This window comes from Schistocerca serialis, chromosome 3 (assembly GCF_023864345.2).
Source record: "Schistocerca serialis cubense isolate TAMUIC-IGC-003099 chromosome 3, iqSchSeri2.2, whole genome shotgun sequence".
Taxonomy (NCBI): Eukaryota; Metazoa; Arthropoda; class Insecta; order Orthoptera; family Acrididae; genus Schistocerca; species Schistocerca serialis.
The window spans coordinates 292,271,539-292,291,082 of NC_064640.1; the positions used below are offsets into that span (position 1 = coordinate 292,271,539).

Genomic DNA, 19,544 nt, shown 5'->3' on the forward strand with positions numbered 1-19,544 from the left:
TGCCTCTATGCAACTGAATGTACATAGGTCACTCCCCTTCAGCCTGGCCAAAAGACAGTCAAAACAATTTCCATTAGCAAGGCTTAACTAACAAGATGCATACATACATCTGTGCAAACCCACATGAAATGATCTCCTTCTCCCTTCAACATGGCCTACAGATAGTGATGATTTGACTCAGACATTGATATCCATCAGTGCCCTAACTGTGATAGTGGGGAACAACCAACAAAGAAGCACACATGCATCCACACAACCCCAAGAAAAGTGGTTCTCCATCTTTAACCATGAAATGAACTGACAACAGCAATGTACGTTAGTGAATATCTCCTACATAGCCTTCCATATTGCCTGTTCTGATTGGCCAGAGACCATCAGTAGCAACAACCAATAAGCTTTAAGATCCCTAACACTTTTCTACTCCATTGACACTACTCAAACCATAGAATCTAATCATGTGACAACTGAAGATAACTATAATATGAGCGACTATATATGGGAGATGGCACATTTACCAGATGCATGTCTGGTGGGGTGGCCCACTGAGCAAAAGCAGACCTCACAGAGTCATTGCACCATTCCACCAGCACTTCCCCCAGTAACTGTTTTTTTTTTCATATTTGAAGGAATATACCACTTGTCCTCATACAGGTCCATCCCAGTCACCTTTGTTGTGGAAACACTGAAACAGACCACCAAACCATAATATCTGCCTTGGTGGGGCACCGAAACCATTACATCAAAATATGTTATAAACTAGTTCTACCTATCACTCACAGCTCTCCATGTCCATGACCATGCTCTGCCACCTAAATGTGACATTATATGGAGTGGGAGGACTGGGTTGAGCTGTGAGTGATCCATACTCTTCAAAATTTTCAACAATAGAAAGTCAAAAACAATTTTTCAGTGAGGTTCCACAATTCTAATAGAGTTGTAACATTCAATAGTATTAACAGAGTGGTAGCATCTAAATCAGACAAAAATTCCAGGGTGTTAAAATAAACATTGAAAGATACAAAAACACGTAACAGAACCCAAGGGTAGACACATCATGTTAAAACAAGTGGAACAATGGAAATACATAGAGCCACCCACCAAAATAAGTACAATTTATAAAAAATACTAAAATGCGTAACAGACTCAAAACAAACCATTGTACCTATGCCAGAGCACTACATACAAGCTTCCTATGATGGTGACAATCATCACATGAAAGCTCTTTCAAGTGGCACACACAACCTGGCCAACAAGACAGTTATAAATTACTGATGAAGTTACCAGACATAAACCGTATCAAAGCAATTTGAAAACTCAACAAATAATTTAGACTTTCTACTTAAGGCAGATTTGTGACAGCATCATTAATCAGAAGAAGCAAGGTTTTGAACACAATCATCGCTAGAGGAAATCAGATTGATACCAAGTGCCCTAGCAGAAACTATGCCAAGGCTGGTTTCAATTATACATCCTCATGTGAGCTGCCAACAGGTACTGCAACATAAGTGGTTCACTGAGTACTACAACACAACTGCACTCTATAAACAAAATGCCATACTCAGGAATAGAAGTAATTTCGTAACAGGATTGAGCTGCTCTCTCCTGTGAACAAACAACCAATCATACTGGTGAGATAATTAATATGCATAAAGAATTTAGGGAAGTGCTGTATGACTCAAACACTCGTATAACTCAAGACACTACTCCCAGTTGTGCTTTCCAGGAACAGACAGGACAGACAGCCTTATAGCAAACAGAGCCAGTTGTGCCATAACTCCACTGCTTGCCCAGCACACTCTTCTTATTGGCCACCAAGTGTACAGTGGCTTCCCAGGCATACTGTAAAATCCATTCTGCTGGCTTGCTTGCCTGATTCCCTCCAATATGCAGTCTTCTGTGGTGCTCAACATTCTCTCATGTCTTCCCAGACCAGGCACGACAGACAGCTCTATAGCAAACCACACCAGACGTACCATACTACAATAGAGTGGCCAGACAGTCTTCTTAATGGCTGCCAACTCAACCACAGCTGCCCAGGCATGTGGTGAAGTCAATCCAGCCCACTTGTTCAGTGGTGTCTCCAGGTTCCTTGTGGTGTGTCTTCTTCAACATCTTACATTCTGCATTGCAGCACACTGCGTGCATTGCATCACACTGCAGCCTCTCCACTTGGTTCCAGAGGGCAGTGCTGTAGTGTCATACCTGCTATCAGCACTGTTGTTGCAGTACTAGCGCCATGATGGCTCTAGTTGTGGGGCCTTTGAACTCACTGTGGACACTGATGTCTAGTGACGACATAAATGTAGTAAATTTATTAAGATGATGATCTCTGAAAAATAATGGTTTTTCAGTAGAATTATAATTGGTTATGCACTGCCTTATAAGAAAGGAGTTTCTCCTTCCATTAAAAACAATTTTGAAGTGTACAAATGTTTGCTCAACATTTTCAGACTCCAGTATATTCAGTGTATTACTAAACTTCGGGCAAGGTGAAGATGCTTAGTATTGCTAGATTAAATATCAGTTTAAACTGACACTGATGCAGATTAATTACTATAAATAATGGAGAAAAATATATCTGTGATAAATGTAAACTTCATTTGAAGTCCAATTCAAAACTGAGTGTACTGGGTGAGGAAGCTAAGACAAGCCATCCCAGATGGACTTCTGGCCACTAAACTTGCAACATCAAGAAGGTGGCTTGTAGGGAATATCAAACAGGCACGAAGTGTACTTTGGGCTTGCATATGCAAATAATTAGCATTTCAGGGCAACTGCACAAAATAAGTAAGTGTAGTGCCAAGTAGATTCTGTATATAAGGAAATATTGTGTTGATTTGTCGTTCAGAAGTCCAATTTGAATATTTGTTGTTTGTCAGAAGATCACATTATGCTTTTCAGTGGTTGGAAGCCCATCAGTGTCACACAAATATTGAATCTATAGCTTGAGGAGGGCGATAATCAATGCCGTGCAAGATCTAAAAAAATGGTTCAAATGGCTCTGAGCACTATGGGACTTAACATCTGTGGTCATCAGACTCCTAGAACTTAGAACTACTTAAACCTAACTAACCTTAGGACATCACACACATTCATGCCCGAGGCAGGATTCAAACCTGTGACCATAGTGGTCACGCGGTTCCAGACTGAAGTGCCTAGAACTGCACGGCCACACCAGCCAGCTGCAAGATCTAAATGGCTGTATGTGCTTAGTGCCTGAGAGGATACGCATACTGTTTGTGCGGCTCCACAGGATCGTGCAGACCCATCACATACTGTGAGTCAGGAAATAGGCCTGTTTGTAACAAGACAGAAATCTACATGGACAGTGTGAGCACATCTGAAACACCACAGAATTTCATCACAGTAGCCATTGTTGCAGTTTCCTCTGAAGCAGCAGCAGAGAGAGGCATATTAACAAAAGTGTGCTCAGTGACAACAATGGTGATGATGATGATGATGATGTTTGGTTTGTTGGGCGCTCAACTGCGTGGTTATCAGCGCCCGTACAATTATCCAATCTTTGCTCAGTCCAATTTCGCCACTTTCCTGGATGATGATGAAATGATGAGGACAACACAAACACCCAGTCATCTCGAGGCAGGTGAAAATCCCTGACCCCGCCGGGAATCGAACCCGGGACCCCGTGCTCGGGAAGCGAGAACGCTACCGCGAGACGACAACAATGGGCACAAGGGTGGTACGACTAAGTGTTTTGAGACTAGTCCTAGTTCTGTGTACAGTCTTATGATGGTTGAATACATGTGTGCCGGCTCAAAGGAGAACAAACATTGCCTGACTGCATTACTCATCATATAAGCTCAGCACATGGCATGATTGTATGGAGGTACCATTGGGTTCACATCATTGTCACCTATTACATTTCTGATATGTTTAAGGCTGATTACTGTGACCTAACGTGGAGGTATCCTTCAATGAGGTAATGCAAGACAGAATGTTGCTCATACTGCTCTTACCTAACCTGACTAGCCAGCAATTTCTCCTAATGCCTCACCTATTGAAACATCTGGTTCCAGGTAACCAACAGACTAGCCTCCCACCACTCACCATCTACTGATATTGAGAAACTTTAGCATAGAGTTGGAACAGCATGGAATGATGTCCCCATATTTATAATATCATCCAAGTTCATGGTGACTCTATGGCATGCTGTTTTCCCTGAAATCACCTACAATATTAATTGCGTACTCTGCCTGCTACACTATACAAGCATAATAATTAAAATTTTATTATTAGCTATCTTTCCTGGTGTTTCAGTTTTCATGGCCAAAAGTGAATATCCAGAATGGGTAAACATATCAAAGTGCAGTTTTTGCTAAGATTCACGCTAGTTTACAAACAGGATGTCAGTGAGTGAACATGAGTGGAACTTGCGTCTGCAGTTTCTCTCAGTGTATTTCTTGCTCGAACAGTCCACGGGTGAACTGCCAGTCCATAGTGTCCAACGGGCACAATATTTCGGCGATCAGACATTTTGTTCTCTTACCGGCTGACAAAGTCAATGCTACGGTCGTTCTTTCCCATAAGGACTGCATTGAGAAGATGCAGAGCCTGCTATATGACGTATCTTACAGGAATATCAACACTGACCCCACAAAGAAGGTGGAGAACAAGAATAGAGCTCTTCTCAAGGCCGCAAATTGACACCTCAAGGACCTGTACTGCCAAGACTTTATGGACTCCCTAAAGTCCACAAAGAAGGGATGCCGTTACCCCCAATTGTCAGCAACATTAGGGCACCTACATATTTGCAGGCCAAGTACGTGGCAGAATTACTAAGCCCTTATGTGGGTAAATGCCCTCATCACATTCGTAATTCTGTGGATTTCATAAAACGTTCAACAACTTCAAGCTGAAAGACTCAGATATCCTGGTGAGTTTTGACATTGTTTCATTATTCACCTGGGTGCCTCTTTGAGAGTCAGTTGAGCTTATTGCACAGAAATTTGACGAGAAGACGACTCACCTTTTCAAGCATGTTCTGACCCCCACGTATTTTCTCTTCAATGGAGAATACTATGAACAAACAGAAGGAGTTGCAATGGGGAGCCCACTCTTGCTGATGGTCACGAATTTCTATATGGAGCACTTCGAGGAGGAAGCTTTGGTGTCATCCAAATGGAAACCTACTTGTTTTCTACGTTATGTGGATGACACATTCATGATCTGGCCCCATGGAAGGGACAAGCTCCTAAACTTCCTTACACACCTGAACTCCATACATGTGAACATAAAATTCAGTATGGAGACCAAAGCAGAATGAGGATTACCATTCATGGACATCATGGTCAAAAGAAGAGCGGATGGCACCCTGGACCACAGGGTATACAGGAAGAAAATGCACATCCACCTGTATTTGCATGTTGATAGCTGCCACCACCCTGTGCAGAGGAATGGGGTGCTAAAAACACTGGTGTACACAGTGCGCACCATCTCTGATGCAGAGAGTCTGCTCCAAGAGCTGGAACACCTCAGAACTGTATTCCGGAAAAACGGGTACTTGGAATGGCAGATCAGACACACTCTCCACCCCACTTCTACAGTACAGTGGGTGGAAATGGAAGAAGTCACAGAGGAAGAGATAGCCACTGTCTATATACCATATACTGTCACACTATCGGGGAAAATAAGATAAATATTGAGGAAACATCGAGTAGGAACTGCCTTTTACCCACCACATAAGATATGAGCATTATTGGGAAGTGTCAAAGACAATCTCGGTTTGCAGAAGACTGGCATATGCCAGATTCCATGTCCATGTGAGAAGACTTATATTGGACAAACAGTGTGCACCATCGAAGATCATTGCAGAGAACATCAGGGACACACTTGACTTGGGTACCCCAACAAGTCAGCGGTCTCAGAGCACTGTTTGTCTTAAAATCATGAAATGGACTACCAACATACCACGGTATTGGCATAGACATCTAAATACTGGGACAGCACCGTTAGAGAGTCTATTGAAATTCTTACCAGGGATGGACACAACAATCAAGACTGCAGCTACAACCTCAGCAGGGCATGGAAACCAGCACTGAGTCTAATTAAAAAGATGCTCAGCAAAGGAAACGAATGGGTGACTAGGACAGATGAGGCAATTACACCGACGCCACCACAGACGCCGACACCAGCGTCTCAGCAACCGCTGACACGTGGGCATGGACCACGGAGAGAATGCCTCACGAGGAGAGGGGATTTAAGATGGATGCCTGCCCCCAGGAGCTCAGTTCATCAGTGCACCTAATGATGGTGACATGTCTGATCACCAAAATATTGTGCCCGTTGGACACTATGGACTGGCAGTACACCCGTGGACTGCTCGAGCAATGAGTGGAACTTGGTCTAACAGTAACAAGGCAACAGCAAAGCAAACCACCGCCCCACCATCAGCCCAAAAGGTCCCACAAATTTCTGGCCTACTGTACCAGATGTAAGCAAATACATTGCACAGCCAAAGTTCATGTGCTTAGCTGTACATTTAAAGCTCATCAGTCTGTCTACTGTTGTAAGGATCAGTTTGTTGCAAAGCTACTCAGATTTTAACAATGTACTTGAAAGTTGAAAAGGTGGATATAGTTTTCATTTATGGCAAGTCTCACCAAACTGTTAGAGCAGGAATACCGCTGTATCCTGAACGGTACCATGATTGTGCCAGGCCCTCTCAAGCTGTGTTGCAAACATTATAAAATAATTTTGAGAAACTGGAAACAAAATAGAACATTAACTGAGGGTACAAATGCAACTATCATTTTAGCAGTGGCAATGCATAAGCCATATATCTCTGCAAGACATCTAGTATGTGTGAGTAGGATTAGCCAAAGGAATGTTCAGTGACTACCCCATTCAAACACATTTAACCCTTCTTACTTTCACTCCATCAATAGCTTCATGGCAATGACTTTCAAAACCAGTTACAGATCTCAGGATGGTATCTACGAAAATTTATATGTAAGAGTTTATTTGTGGATGAAGCATCGTTTAAAAACCATGAGGAAATCAATATCCCGGCTACTGGTCAGTTGATAATCCTCGATGGCTGAGAGAAGTGCCTAAGCAATGTCCTTGAATTGTAAAGGTATTGTGCCAGCTTCTCAAGGATCACATTGTTTGTCCTTGTTTCATTTATTGACCTATAAATAGCCACATGTATCTTGAATTCCTAACGAGTATGCTCCTGTAGTTATTGGAATATGTACCACTAGATATAAGGGTACCCATGTAGCACCAACATGTTGCAGATCCTGCTCATTAGGCATAGAGAAGTATAGACCTTCTTGAAAGAAAATTTGGAGATGATTTGATACAGTAATTCAGGATCTCTCTCTCTCTCTCTCTCTCTCTTTGTACTTTTTTACTTTGACTTCTTCCATTTCCAGTTTTCTTTTGAGTATACATAACACATTAGCTACACCTAAAATTATAATTTCTGTAATGGGGAATGGTTTAAATGTGTTTGATACATTTATTCTTTTTCTTAAAACCTTTTAATAGCTTTTTTTTTTATTTTGCGTGGAGTCATCAATATGATGGCTTTTTCAAATGTCAAGTACAGTTACAAACATAAAATACATTTAGATCTTGGCCTTACAGTAGTAGTTAAACAGTAAATTGATGCTTGTCAAGATAATACATTACATCTTATACATATTAACTCAGCCAATTTTTCTTAGACATTATTTTACAGCTCTTAAACTTAACCATTTAAAAATTGTTTAGTGAATAGAGACACTTTTCAATTAAGAATTCTTTTGATTTTGATATGAATTGCTTTTTATTGCTGTTTTTCATGGACTCTGGCAGTTTATTATACCAAATCAGTCCATTAGTACATGGACTCTGGTCTGTCATTTTTAATCTTGTTCTTTGTTGGTAGTAATTCTCTTTAGACCTGGTGTTGTGATCATGTATATCACTACATTTAGTTACTTCAGTTTTCTATGAGACAAAAAAGTAATTAATTTATAAAGATACAAAGAGTATATGGTGAAGCACATGTGTTGTCTGAAAACGTCACAGCAAGAGTCTTTATAGCCTAGTTCGTGTATAATTGTTAATCCTCTTTTTTGTAGCAAAAGTACTCTGTTAAGGTGAATGTCTGCAGCACAACCCCATATTTCTACACAGCAGCTAAGATGGGGATAGATTGGCCCATAATACACAGTTTTAAGCGTGTGGGTGGGCACCATTTTTGACAGCTGGCCAAGAAGATACAGCCCATTGCTGACTTTTTTACATACAGAGTTAATGTGGCTAATACTCCAGAGGTTTGAGTCTAGATGGACCCCTAGAAATTCACACTCATTTACTTCCTCTGCCACTATACTGCATATCTCGTTTACACATGAGTGGTGTGAGCTGCCAGTTGTAAATTTTAGCACCTAGGATTTATTTACATTGATCCTTAATTCTTGTGCATGGAAATATGAACTTAATTCTAGTATCCCATTACTTGCTGAAAATTTAAGTTCCTCACAATCTTTACCATGAAATAAAACTGAGGTGTCATCAGCATAATTTACAATGTGCAATTTAATGGGGTGTACAATGACATTAAGATATGCTAAAAAGAGGAAAGGTCCAACAATTGAGCCTTGAGGGACTCACTGTTTCACTTGTGGATTTAAAAGTTAAGAACTTATTGTCAATTTTATGTGTAAGTTTGGTACTCTGTCTCCGATTCACCAGATAGGTGGATAGAAGTTTCATTGATGCCTCACTGATATTGTACGCCCACAGTTTTTTAAGAGAAGCTCATGGTTTACAGAGGGTTTACAGAGTCGAAAGCTTTGCTCAGGTCAAAGAATATTCTGGCTGTGTGCATACCCCATTGTATATTGCTATACACTTCATGGAAGAAACTGTGCTTAGGTCTTTCCTAAACCCATGCTGTGATTTGGTAAGCATTTTGTGTCTTTAGAAAAATGTGAGTTGTGATAGGATAACTGTTTCAAATATTTTACTGAAGGTATGGATGAATGATATTGGTCTACAATTTGAAACTTCTTCTTTACTTCCCTTCTTATGGACTGGCTGAATTACACTTATTTTTAAGGTATTTGGGTATACATTTTCATTAATACTACAGTTGATAAGATAGCTAAGGGGTTTAGTTATTTCATTGGCACATTTCTTTAACACCACACTTGAGATATCATCCCATCCATATGATTGCTTATTAAATATTTCTTGTTGATTCACCTCCATAAATTCCAGCTCTATACCATCTGTGACATCATTTGGTGTGCCAGCCTGTAGATCTATAATAGGGGCTGGTTGGTCAAAAAGAGAGATAAAATGCTTATTGAATAAATTACATACTTCATTTGCATCTTTCAGTAGATGGCCCTTGTGTCTAATGCTAATTGGTTCACTCTGTCCCTTGCTGGTGGCTTTATGATGATTATTGATTAGTTTCCAGGATGCCTTTCCTATGTTGGCTGAATGCTCTATTGCTTTATCTGTTTCCTCAAGTGTAAAAGGTCTGTCTTAAAAGTTTTTTTGGCTTGATTTTACTTTTCCTCAAATATGTGTAGCTTTATTTCCTTACATAAATAGTCAAGATGATATATATTCTGCCTTAAATTAATCGGCCTAGGTGTAAGTTTCAGCCTAGTATTACTTTCAAGACTAGAGTTGGTTCATACCCTGGTTATTTCTTTGAGAGGGCAGCAGCAGTCAAAATGCTTCAGCAATGTCCTATAAAAATTTTCCCATTTGTTTTCTGACCCTTTAGGTTGGTAAATAGTTACCCATTTCTCCTCAGCTAACTTAGTTTTGAAGGCACTGATGTTCGTACTCTTCAGGATCCACTTCTTCTCAATTATCTTAGTTGCTGTTCTTACAGCAAACATTAAATATTCTAACATCTGACAATAGTAATCTGAGTAATGAAAATCAACACTTTGAAAGTTAACACTATTTTTACATTTTTGTCGACTATTACATAATCTATCTTACTGGAGCTTGACTCTGTTACTCTAATGTCACAGTTCACTATATTTGTGAGATTATATGAGTTTAATATATCTATTATTTTCAAATAGGTTATACTACAGGAGTTTGCATCAATATTTAAATCTCCAACTATGCTAAGGTCAGTGGGGCCTGTTTGTCTAATTGGCCTGTTAAGTGTATCAAGGCAGAACAACACATCTGTATTTGGTGGGTGGTACATACCAATAACTTTATGTTTAGCTAACCAGCTTGAATGAGTGTTTATGTGGACCACAACACCAGCCATTTCAATTATTCCTTCTTTACAGTATTGTTCAACAAATGAGATTTTCTTAAATGGAAGATGTTCATTTACAAATATTGCCACCCCATCTCCTTTGTGTTGTTGCCTGCAGTAACTATCTGCTAACACATAACCATCTAATTTGTAATACTCAATTTCATTGTCTTTTAGTCCATGTTCTGTAATTACTAACAGGTGTGATGAATTCTCATCCACAAATACTTGCAGTAAATTGAGTTGATTCGTAAGATACTGCAAATTTAGATGCATTATCCTAAAGGGCATTGATATTTTACAACACTTTGTGACATGGTATTCTAGATCAGTCAAATTATTACACAAGTTTGTAACACTGCACTGTAATAACAATTTACTCAATTCCAAGTCAGTTTCTTCAGCATCTGAACAGGATTCATTCCAATCCAGGTGGTTTAGTTCAGTAAAATCATGTTGCTTGAAATTGAGCCTAAAAAAAAAACTTGTTGATTATAATCTAAGATGATTGGGTCTGTGGTTTTCTGCAGCTCCTTACAAATTTCCATTATCTGGTTCACTAACTTGAGCTTTCCATTTCTGTTTAAGTGAAGTCCGTGCCTGGTATGTTCTACATGTTTCAGTTTGCTAATGTCTAGCAAGCACCCATGATTTAGTTTTTTACATAGTTTCTGTAGTTCTAAATTATGGTGCTCAATTTCTGTATTAGCACACGACCAGTCTTAGTTCAGCAATATCAATATTGACAGTATTGTGAAGAACAATGTCCTGATTTTGAGAAAAATATACACTTATATATAATACTCAGGTAATATTTATGGGAATCTGTGTTAGTTTCCACATAGTTCACAGATAAATAATTAAAATTACAGGCAGATATATCATAGTTTACAGTCCTTCTTATTTTGGATTGTCTGGAAAGTTTACTTGTACTCCAGTCACCTATCATGCAGGCAAATTGAGAAATACTGTTAATGCAGCAACTGTTCTTTAAGTTATCGAATAGTTTGTAACATAGAAGTGATTGGCACAGAGTACAGTGGAGTGTATCATTCATACTTTTCGTTGGCATTTGAAATACTTAGTCTTCCACAGGATCAAACACACCATCCAGTCTATAGTTATAAATCATAGTTTGCAGTCTGGTAATTGTGTCTTCTTTAGCCAAGGAAGACATAAAATTTTATTGTAGATTATATCAGGGCACTTCATAAAATCAATAAGATGGCAACCACTATCGTTGTTCACTCCTGGGCTTGCATTTGAACATAGTATCTTTATCCTAGAATTGGAGTTGATGCACATTAAACTCCATGTTCCAACCATTGCTCACAGTCCTACTGCTGGCCCTTGGTAATGTACTTACACACAAAGGCTATGGTTTGATGTTAGGAGATTCAGTATCCCAGATAGCCCATCTGTTTGTACAGCTATTTTAATGGCCGTCAGTTCTACTTTATGTGGTACAACCACAGCATTTTTATATTTTCTCAAAATGGTTTTTAGTGCTTCCTTACCAATTTTTTGTAATGTGCCTCTTGCTGTCAAAATGCCATTCTCGTGTAGGAGAAATGGTAGCTTCATCTCTATGCCATATCTTGCAGAGATGAGCTTGAAGAATTTATCACATTCATCACTGGTCTCATTTTCTTCCATAATAATTGAGGGATGCTTAGCACATTGGAGGAAGCCTTGTTGACACTATCCACTACCAAAGATTAATGATCAATTGTGGCCATCAAGGCTTGTTATATACCCTACAAATCCAAGATGGTGACACTTTCAATCACATAACCATGATGACCCTTCCAGTTGTGTCTATGATGTCCCTTCCAGTTATGTCTCCTAAATCTAGAAGGTTGCTGTGTGTTGCCCCTTGAGTGCTCCTGCGCACTGGAGTAGGTATTTCCCCTTAAATATGCTAATGATTATTCATGAGTCTTTGTTGTTTAATTCTGTGTATGCCTTTAATTTACACTCCATGCATCTCTGTATAACTAAATATTATTTATAAATATTATATGTTTTTATGGTGTCTTATGCATATATATTTAACTCTTGCTGTTAACAGATATCTGTAGGCATTGCTTGTACTTTTACAACAATTATCAAACATCATTTTCACTGGAAATTTTCCTGTATCCATGATGTGCATACAAAATGAGTGGGAAAATGGTCTTTGACCATAACTACTTAAAGTGTTACATTATGTCATTTGCACAATTTAAACATGTGTTTTCACAAACATATCAAGGGCAGACTGCAGTCTTCACCAGCTACAACTGTATGAGTTGGATGCCTATTCAAAATGAGACTCAAATATACCTTGAAACTTTCAGAAACTGTATCATCTGAACCATGGGTCACTTAAAGGAAGCAATTATACATTTGTTTCAATTGTTGGGTATAACATCAATGTATCCTAACTCACAGTAACTGCCTACTTCAATTTCACTATAAGATAAACTGTTTCTAACAGTAACACACTCACTACCATCGACTGAATTTAGTCTATCTTTTCCATGTAACATTAAGTCCTTGGTAAAATTTTTGGCTGAACTTGTCTATGGCTTTAGCCAGCTATCAGTACCATTAACAAATTCTGTACCTCCTCTGCAGCCATATCCCCTAGAGACTCCATTACACACTTAATATTAGAGCTCCTAAACATTGATAATCTCACCGGCTGTGAATACCCTGACCCTGCACAGCAAGAGGCTTCCTCTGAAACTGGGCAAGCAACTGCAGTTGGCTCAGGATCATTATCATCCGCAGACAGTGCTGGAAACATGTTCATCAGACTAACTAGGGAGGACTTTTCATCAGTCTCCCTGGAAGTCTTTTGCCAATTGCCACACTGCAAAATGACCTGTCATTCAACTGCAGGTGAGAGGTTAACATCCGTGTGGAAAGTAACCAGGCCAACTACAGCAATGAAACAATTAGAGGTCATGTGGGATGTGCCGGACATCCCTTTGAACCCCACAGTGATGCACACTGGCCACAGCTTCAAGCTGTTTGGCTGAAGCCAGCACTGCCTGAAGCTGTGAGAGGAGGGTCTCCATCTCAGCTCACATCCAAACACAGCATTCACAGGCCCAACCCATATTAAAGACAGCGTAAATTTACACTACACCACTAATATTCACAAGTCTGGGCCTCATAAATACACAAACACACAATAAATTATCAGAATGAGATTATCACTCTGCAGTGGAGTGTGTGCTGATATGAAACTTCCTGGCAGATTAAAACTGTGTTCCGGATTTTGCGGGCAAGTGCTCTACCATATGAGCTACCCAAGCATGACTCATGCCCCGTCCTCACAGCTTTACTTCTGCCAGTACCTCGTCTTCTACTTTCCAAACTTTACAGAAGCTCTCCTGTGAACATGATAAATTATATATCAAACTACGAAATTATACAGAAAAAGCTAAATAAATGACTCACTTCTACTTAAAAGCTCATAATATAATGAACAAAGAATTATCTTTTCTGTGTTCAGCAATAGTAAAACAAATAAGAAATTGATATAGAAAAAGTATTAAACCATTCACTATTCTCTAAATGATTGAAGTACTGTTTTAGCCACATTTTAGTTAAGCAGTCATTCCCACTATGTAGTGTTTCTGAGAACATATGAGGTACAGTAAGGCAACTTGCTATGAGAATCTGAAGACTCCCTTCACATAATGAGGAAAATAAAGTGTTATAAAGAAATGAAATATAACAACAACAACAACAATTATTATTATTATTACTATTATTATTTGTAAACTATTATTGGTGAACATATTAGCATTTGTTTATTCTTTTTTCCTACAGGAGGTGGTTTAACTTGGATTCCTGTAGTTTGTGTGCTGGCCTATGTTTGCACAAGCATGTCAGGATTGTTGAGCATCCCATGGATCATGACTGCAGAGCTTTTCCCAACTGAAATAAGAGGAATTGCGCATGGTATTGTCATGTCATTTGGGTACCTCGCTATGTTTGCCGCCATCCAGTGCTATTTTGACATGCTCTACTATTTTGGTGGAGCACATGTGTTGCAGTGGTTCTTTGCTGGCATGTCATTATTAGGAGCAGTACATGTGTGGATTTTCCTGCCTGAAACCCATAGTGTCACATTGTCAAGCATTGAACAGTACTTTAAAGAAAATATATTTTACTGCAGGTATCTAAGAAAACAAGCCAGAGAGGCAGCACCAAATTTATAAACAGAAACAAGTCTTAGTACAAATTTCTTTCTATTTTTCTGTGGTATTTTGTATTTAAAAAGCCAGTATTATTTATGTTGAAAGCACTCAGAGGAGTTACATTGCCTAAGTAAATATGTCAATAATACAATTACTGATAACAAGTATGAGAAGAGAATTCTTCATGAAAAAAAAAAATTTAAAAAAATTATACATTTTGCATTCCAACCTATTATCATACCAATACACCTCTCTTTAGCCAATAAATCAATTATTAATTGAAATAACATACCTTAAAGGAAGTGGAAATGAAATATTTCTCAGAATGCTAAAAACAAAACAACAGAAATTGTCATACTGAAAATGACCTATTGTGCGCAACTTCTGCTCACAGTATTGCTGCAGCCTTTGATGACATTACTCAAAAGATTTTTAGTCTTCTTACTTTTGAATTATATAATTACAGTATTTCATAGAGCTCTCTGGAAAATTTCAGCATATTTTCTACTTTATTAGAATTATAATGAAAGGCTGTTACCACCCAAGGAAGAGGTATGCTCATAAACACTTCTGATAATTCAAAGTAACAATAATTATTGTCAATGATCTAAAGCCTGAAAGAGAAGCTTGTGTGAAGTATCAGAACCAGTCTGATAAACAAAGAATACAAGAGAGTAAAATAAAATTAACTGTAATAACACTGTTGAGAAGCTCTAAGTAAAGTTGTTATCATGTCCCTCTAAACAGGAAATCTAATTGTTCCACTGATATTTTTGGTTTCATACTAGAATGCAGGAGTGGCATTATGCTTGATATTTGGAGTGTGTGGAACCAGTTTACAATTCAGTATTACTAGTGAAAGTTTGGCTCATCTTCCTTCAACCATTACATCTTTTGTTTAATACACACTGTGCAGTATAGGTGATTGTGATAAGAGTGTATTGAAAGTGATAGTGACTGTACTACAAATGAGTTCAGGAATAAAGGAAGGAGAGTGGATTAAATGAGGAGGCAGCTCACAGTCTGCTTCTGTTTCAGAAAGACCAGTGAATTTTCCAGGTACATATTAATTTTAATTCAGTATCGTGATTTTATTGAATTATACACAGGAAAACAGTTTTAATTATAGTACAATTTTGGTGAACAGACAAAAATTTTGAGATGAAATTTGTGCAACCTTTTTTAATGACTGGTGTCTTCAAATGCAATTAACATCACCTCAAATGTGTTCTAATTACTCACCAGGAAAATGAAAGGGTGAGGATTTTATTTATGTAAGATATTGCCAAATTATGATGTGCACTAATTTAGAATAAATGTATAAATTCAAAATTTAACATCATATTAAAATACCTGATTATCATTACTGGAAAATAACATAGTTAAGTTCACATGCCCTATATTGATCTCATGTAATGATTACACAATTAATATTTACTGTATTATCTTTCAGTATACTCCTTACTTGCAAACCATACAAAACAACAAATGAGTAGCCTTGATGCAAAATCTGCTAACTGCATGATAAGTGAAACTCAAATATTTCTGAAAAACTCATCACATCCGAACTATTAAAACTAAAGACTTTATTTCTTTTTTTAAAATAAAGTAAAAATATAATTAATGACTCAATATTAATGGCTGAAATCTGCACTTATGTTTTATACATTGAAATCTTCAGTGAAATATTGGCTTAGTTGTTTTTGCAAACGTATCAGTCCAATTATGGAACAAACATTCAGTTATAAAACACACTATTCAGCGATATGTAAGGAATGATAGGAGGATGGAATTTAATTATTGAGAATGCAAACAGAATATGTTTTATTTCAAAGAGAAAGCTGAAAATTCTGCAAAACTGGCATATAAAGTGACAATATTTTACCAGGAAAAACTGATTTCTTTAACTTCAAAAATCTTTTTAACACACTCATGCTTTTGACATCACAGGATACTGTAGGGAAGGAAATAAACTCCAAATTGCGTCTTAGTAAAACATCAACAAAATCTTAGAAAATGAAGAAATTGATGGGAAGTTGCATCTTAGTTAAAACAGTCACAAAAAGATCTAGGAAATGAAATTGGACATTTACCGAGCTTTGCACCCAAAGAAAACGTGGAGTTAGTCACTTATGCAACTGAACATCATTTTCTACAGCCATTTTCAACAGTTTATAATGGGTTTTGCACCCTGAAAGCTATTCCATTGTGTAGGTGCTGAAAAAATCTATACAGCAGTGTGTCCAACTCAAAATTGACAAAAAATGCAACTGTTGCATCTGAGCTACTCAAATATAAGAGTTATTATTATGTTGCAAATAGAGGGCTAGATGATTCATCAAGAAAGTGTAATATATGAAGTGTACTTTGATCTGAAGTTTTTTTCAGTTTGTGGCTGTAATATGTTAACTGCACGCAGAATGTTTTATTTTCAGTTTTGAAATACTACAATGATTTACCATACAACAAATTTGTTAAGTTATCCCTGAAGGTGCAGTATACATGAAAAATACTCTCCACAAAACCAAAACAATTTTCTACTGATGGAAAATGAAAGAAAGTAGGTGTGGAATTGAAACTAGTCATAATATTCATAGAACCCAGATCAATGGTTCTGTGGTGCAAGCACCCATCTTGATTAGTTTCAAGAAAAAAGGAGTTTTATTAAGTTCGAATTTTTTGTAGAAACCTGTACCACAGAATTTTTTTTGTTTTGACATTGTAGTACAAAATTCAGATCAAACTTTTACATATAAATGAATAACGTTCTGTATCAATTATTTTTGAGTTAATTCACTCTTTGTCACCTTTTGTTTCTCCCACATAAAAGGAAAAATGTTTATCAACTGAAGATTCTTTCTTATATCTGCAATACATTAGTTTTATAACACAAAAAGGATACACAAAATAAAGAATGTATCAATAATGAAAATTAAAAAACATACATGTCATTTAAATATTAGTTTTATTAGTTTTTAGGACCATGTCAGAATCAACACACTCTGCTTTGAGATTTTTGTACAACAATTTATACATATTGCTGTTGTTGTGGTCTTCAGTCCTGAGACTGGTTTGATGCAGCTCTCCATGCTACTCTATCCTGTGCAGGCTTTTTCATCTCCCAGTACCTACTGCAGCCTACATCCTTCTGAATCTGCTTAATTTATGCATAGTATGTATAAATATCATAAGGCACATACCACTATATTTTGACTCTTAATTCATCTGTGAAAAGGGAATTTTGGCAGAAAGGTAATATTTTTCAGCCCTGGGAAGTCTCCTTTACATCCTACAAAGTATTGGAAAAAGACAAAGGTGTATGTATATTGTCATCTATCCCTCCCTCCTTTGTTGTCACAACTGTTGTCGATGGTCAAGTCATTTCAGAAAATTCAAGAGGAGTAAGATTTACAATAAACTTTTTACTTACCTTTTCTTTCATAGTTGGCTCCAGTTCTTCATGTCTAGGGGTCTGATTCTTGAAGCTGAAATTTTCACATTTTAGGTTCTCATGTTCCATTGAAGAATGCTTGCACAGATTTTTTGTTTTCTTTTATGTTTATTTGTGTCACATTTTACTGTCTCACACTGTCTTTTGAATTTTCACATTAACAAAGTTGAAATTACATTGTTCTTCAAAAATACAAAAGCATGTCTGATCATATCAGAGGCATGCCCACTACTACTACTACCTCACTTTGCAGTAATAACAATATTCCAAAGGGTTTACAAATTTTCTTGACAAATTAATTTCTATTAATTTATAAATGAATCCAGAAATAAAGATAATAAACAGTACCAGATTGCGCAATTAACAATAGAAATTATGTGTGGGCCAAATATTTTGAAATTTCAAATGTTTCTAAAAAAATTAACCGTACATACAGAGCTTGTACATATCAATTGTAGCAACAAAAATAAAGTATTTACTATTAAAAAACAGTCTTGATCACAATTTATGTACTATGGTGACTGGTTTCAACCACTACTGTCGTCATCTTCAGACCAATAAGTAAGAACCTCCTTCTGCTAGAGAATCACTGCTGTGAATGTGAGTAGTGATTCTCTAGCAGAAGGAGGTTCTTACTCATTGGTCTGAAGATGACCACAGTACTGGTTGAAACCGGTCACCATACTAAATAAATTGTGATCAAGACTGTCTTTAATAGTAAATATTTGTAATGTATTGATCACTGTCACTCCCATAATGTATTCAAAAGTAATTAAAAATAAAGTAATTTAATTTCATAGTTTTTAGGTTGAAATACAACATATTGTGTATAAAATTATATGAAATTTTACAGATAAGCAGTTGAGATAATATTGACCTGTCCAAAATTCAAAAATAAGTTCTGGTATCAACTACTTCTGTTCAGGAAAAGTAAATCTAGAGGAGGGTGTTCCTTTAATATACCCCTCACAAAATTTGGAAACAATGTGTTTATGATATTTTGTGACCTACTACAAGGTTTGCTAAAAGGTGTAAAAATTGATGCCAAAAGAGAAAATACAGATGTATAGAAGTATCTGATACATAACGTACTACAGAAAACATAAAAAAATATCTACTATACAAGTCATAATTTATACATATTCGGGACTCAGCATTCAGATTTCCCAATCTGTGGAACATTCTGTCACAAGACAAATGATACAAAGTCAAAACTACAACATTCAACACTAGACTATAGAAAAAAATACAGAAACAATATAAATTACTAAAATTACAAATTGCAAGCTTAAATCTGTAAAGTCACACCTTCAAAATCTTCAAAAGAGAAGAAAAAAAAAATTCAGAGCCTAAGTGTACGACGAGTGAGCTGACTTGGAAAGCTCACAGAAATGGGTACAGACCAGAAGAATATACTCAATCATGAGTAGGAATATAGCACATAATCAATCAGCCACATAAATCAGAGTATGCAAGGATATGTTGACTCATGAAAGGACAAAATAATGAAAAACTATTAGGGCCTAAGCTTATAATGTAGGGACCAACCCATGAATCCAAACCACACTGGGCACACACCAGCAAAATATGTTTCGACACAAAAAAATGAATAAAGTTCATAAACATATCAATAAGTTCAATTATA

General features: G+C 37.2%; 1 protein-coding gene across 1 annotated transcript in view; it reads left to right on the forward strand.

The window, feature by feature from the left end:
- The window catches only part of LOC126470081 (facilitated trehalose transporter Tret1-2 homolog), a 315,904-nt gene extending 298,679 nt beyond the window's left edge, over nt 1-17,225 (forward strand). The window contains exon 9 of the mRNA XM_050097592.1: nt 14,078-17,225. Within this exon, the coding sequence (XP_049953549.1) occupies nt 14,078-14,469 (392 nt within the window). The 3' untranslated portion in view covers nt 14,470-17,225. The remainder of the gene's footprint in view (nt 1-14,077) is intronic.
- The last annotated feature ends 2,319 nt before the right edge of the window (nt 17,226-19,544 follow it).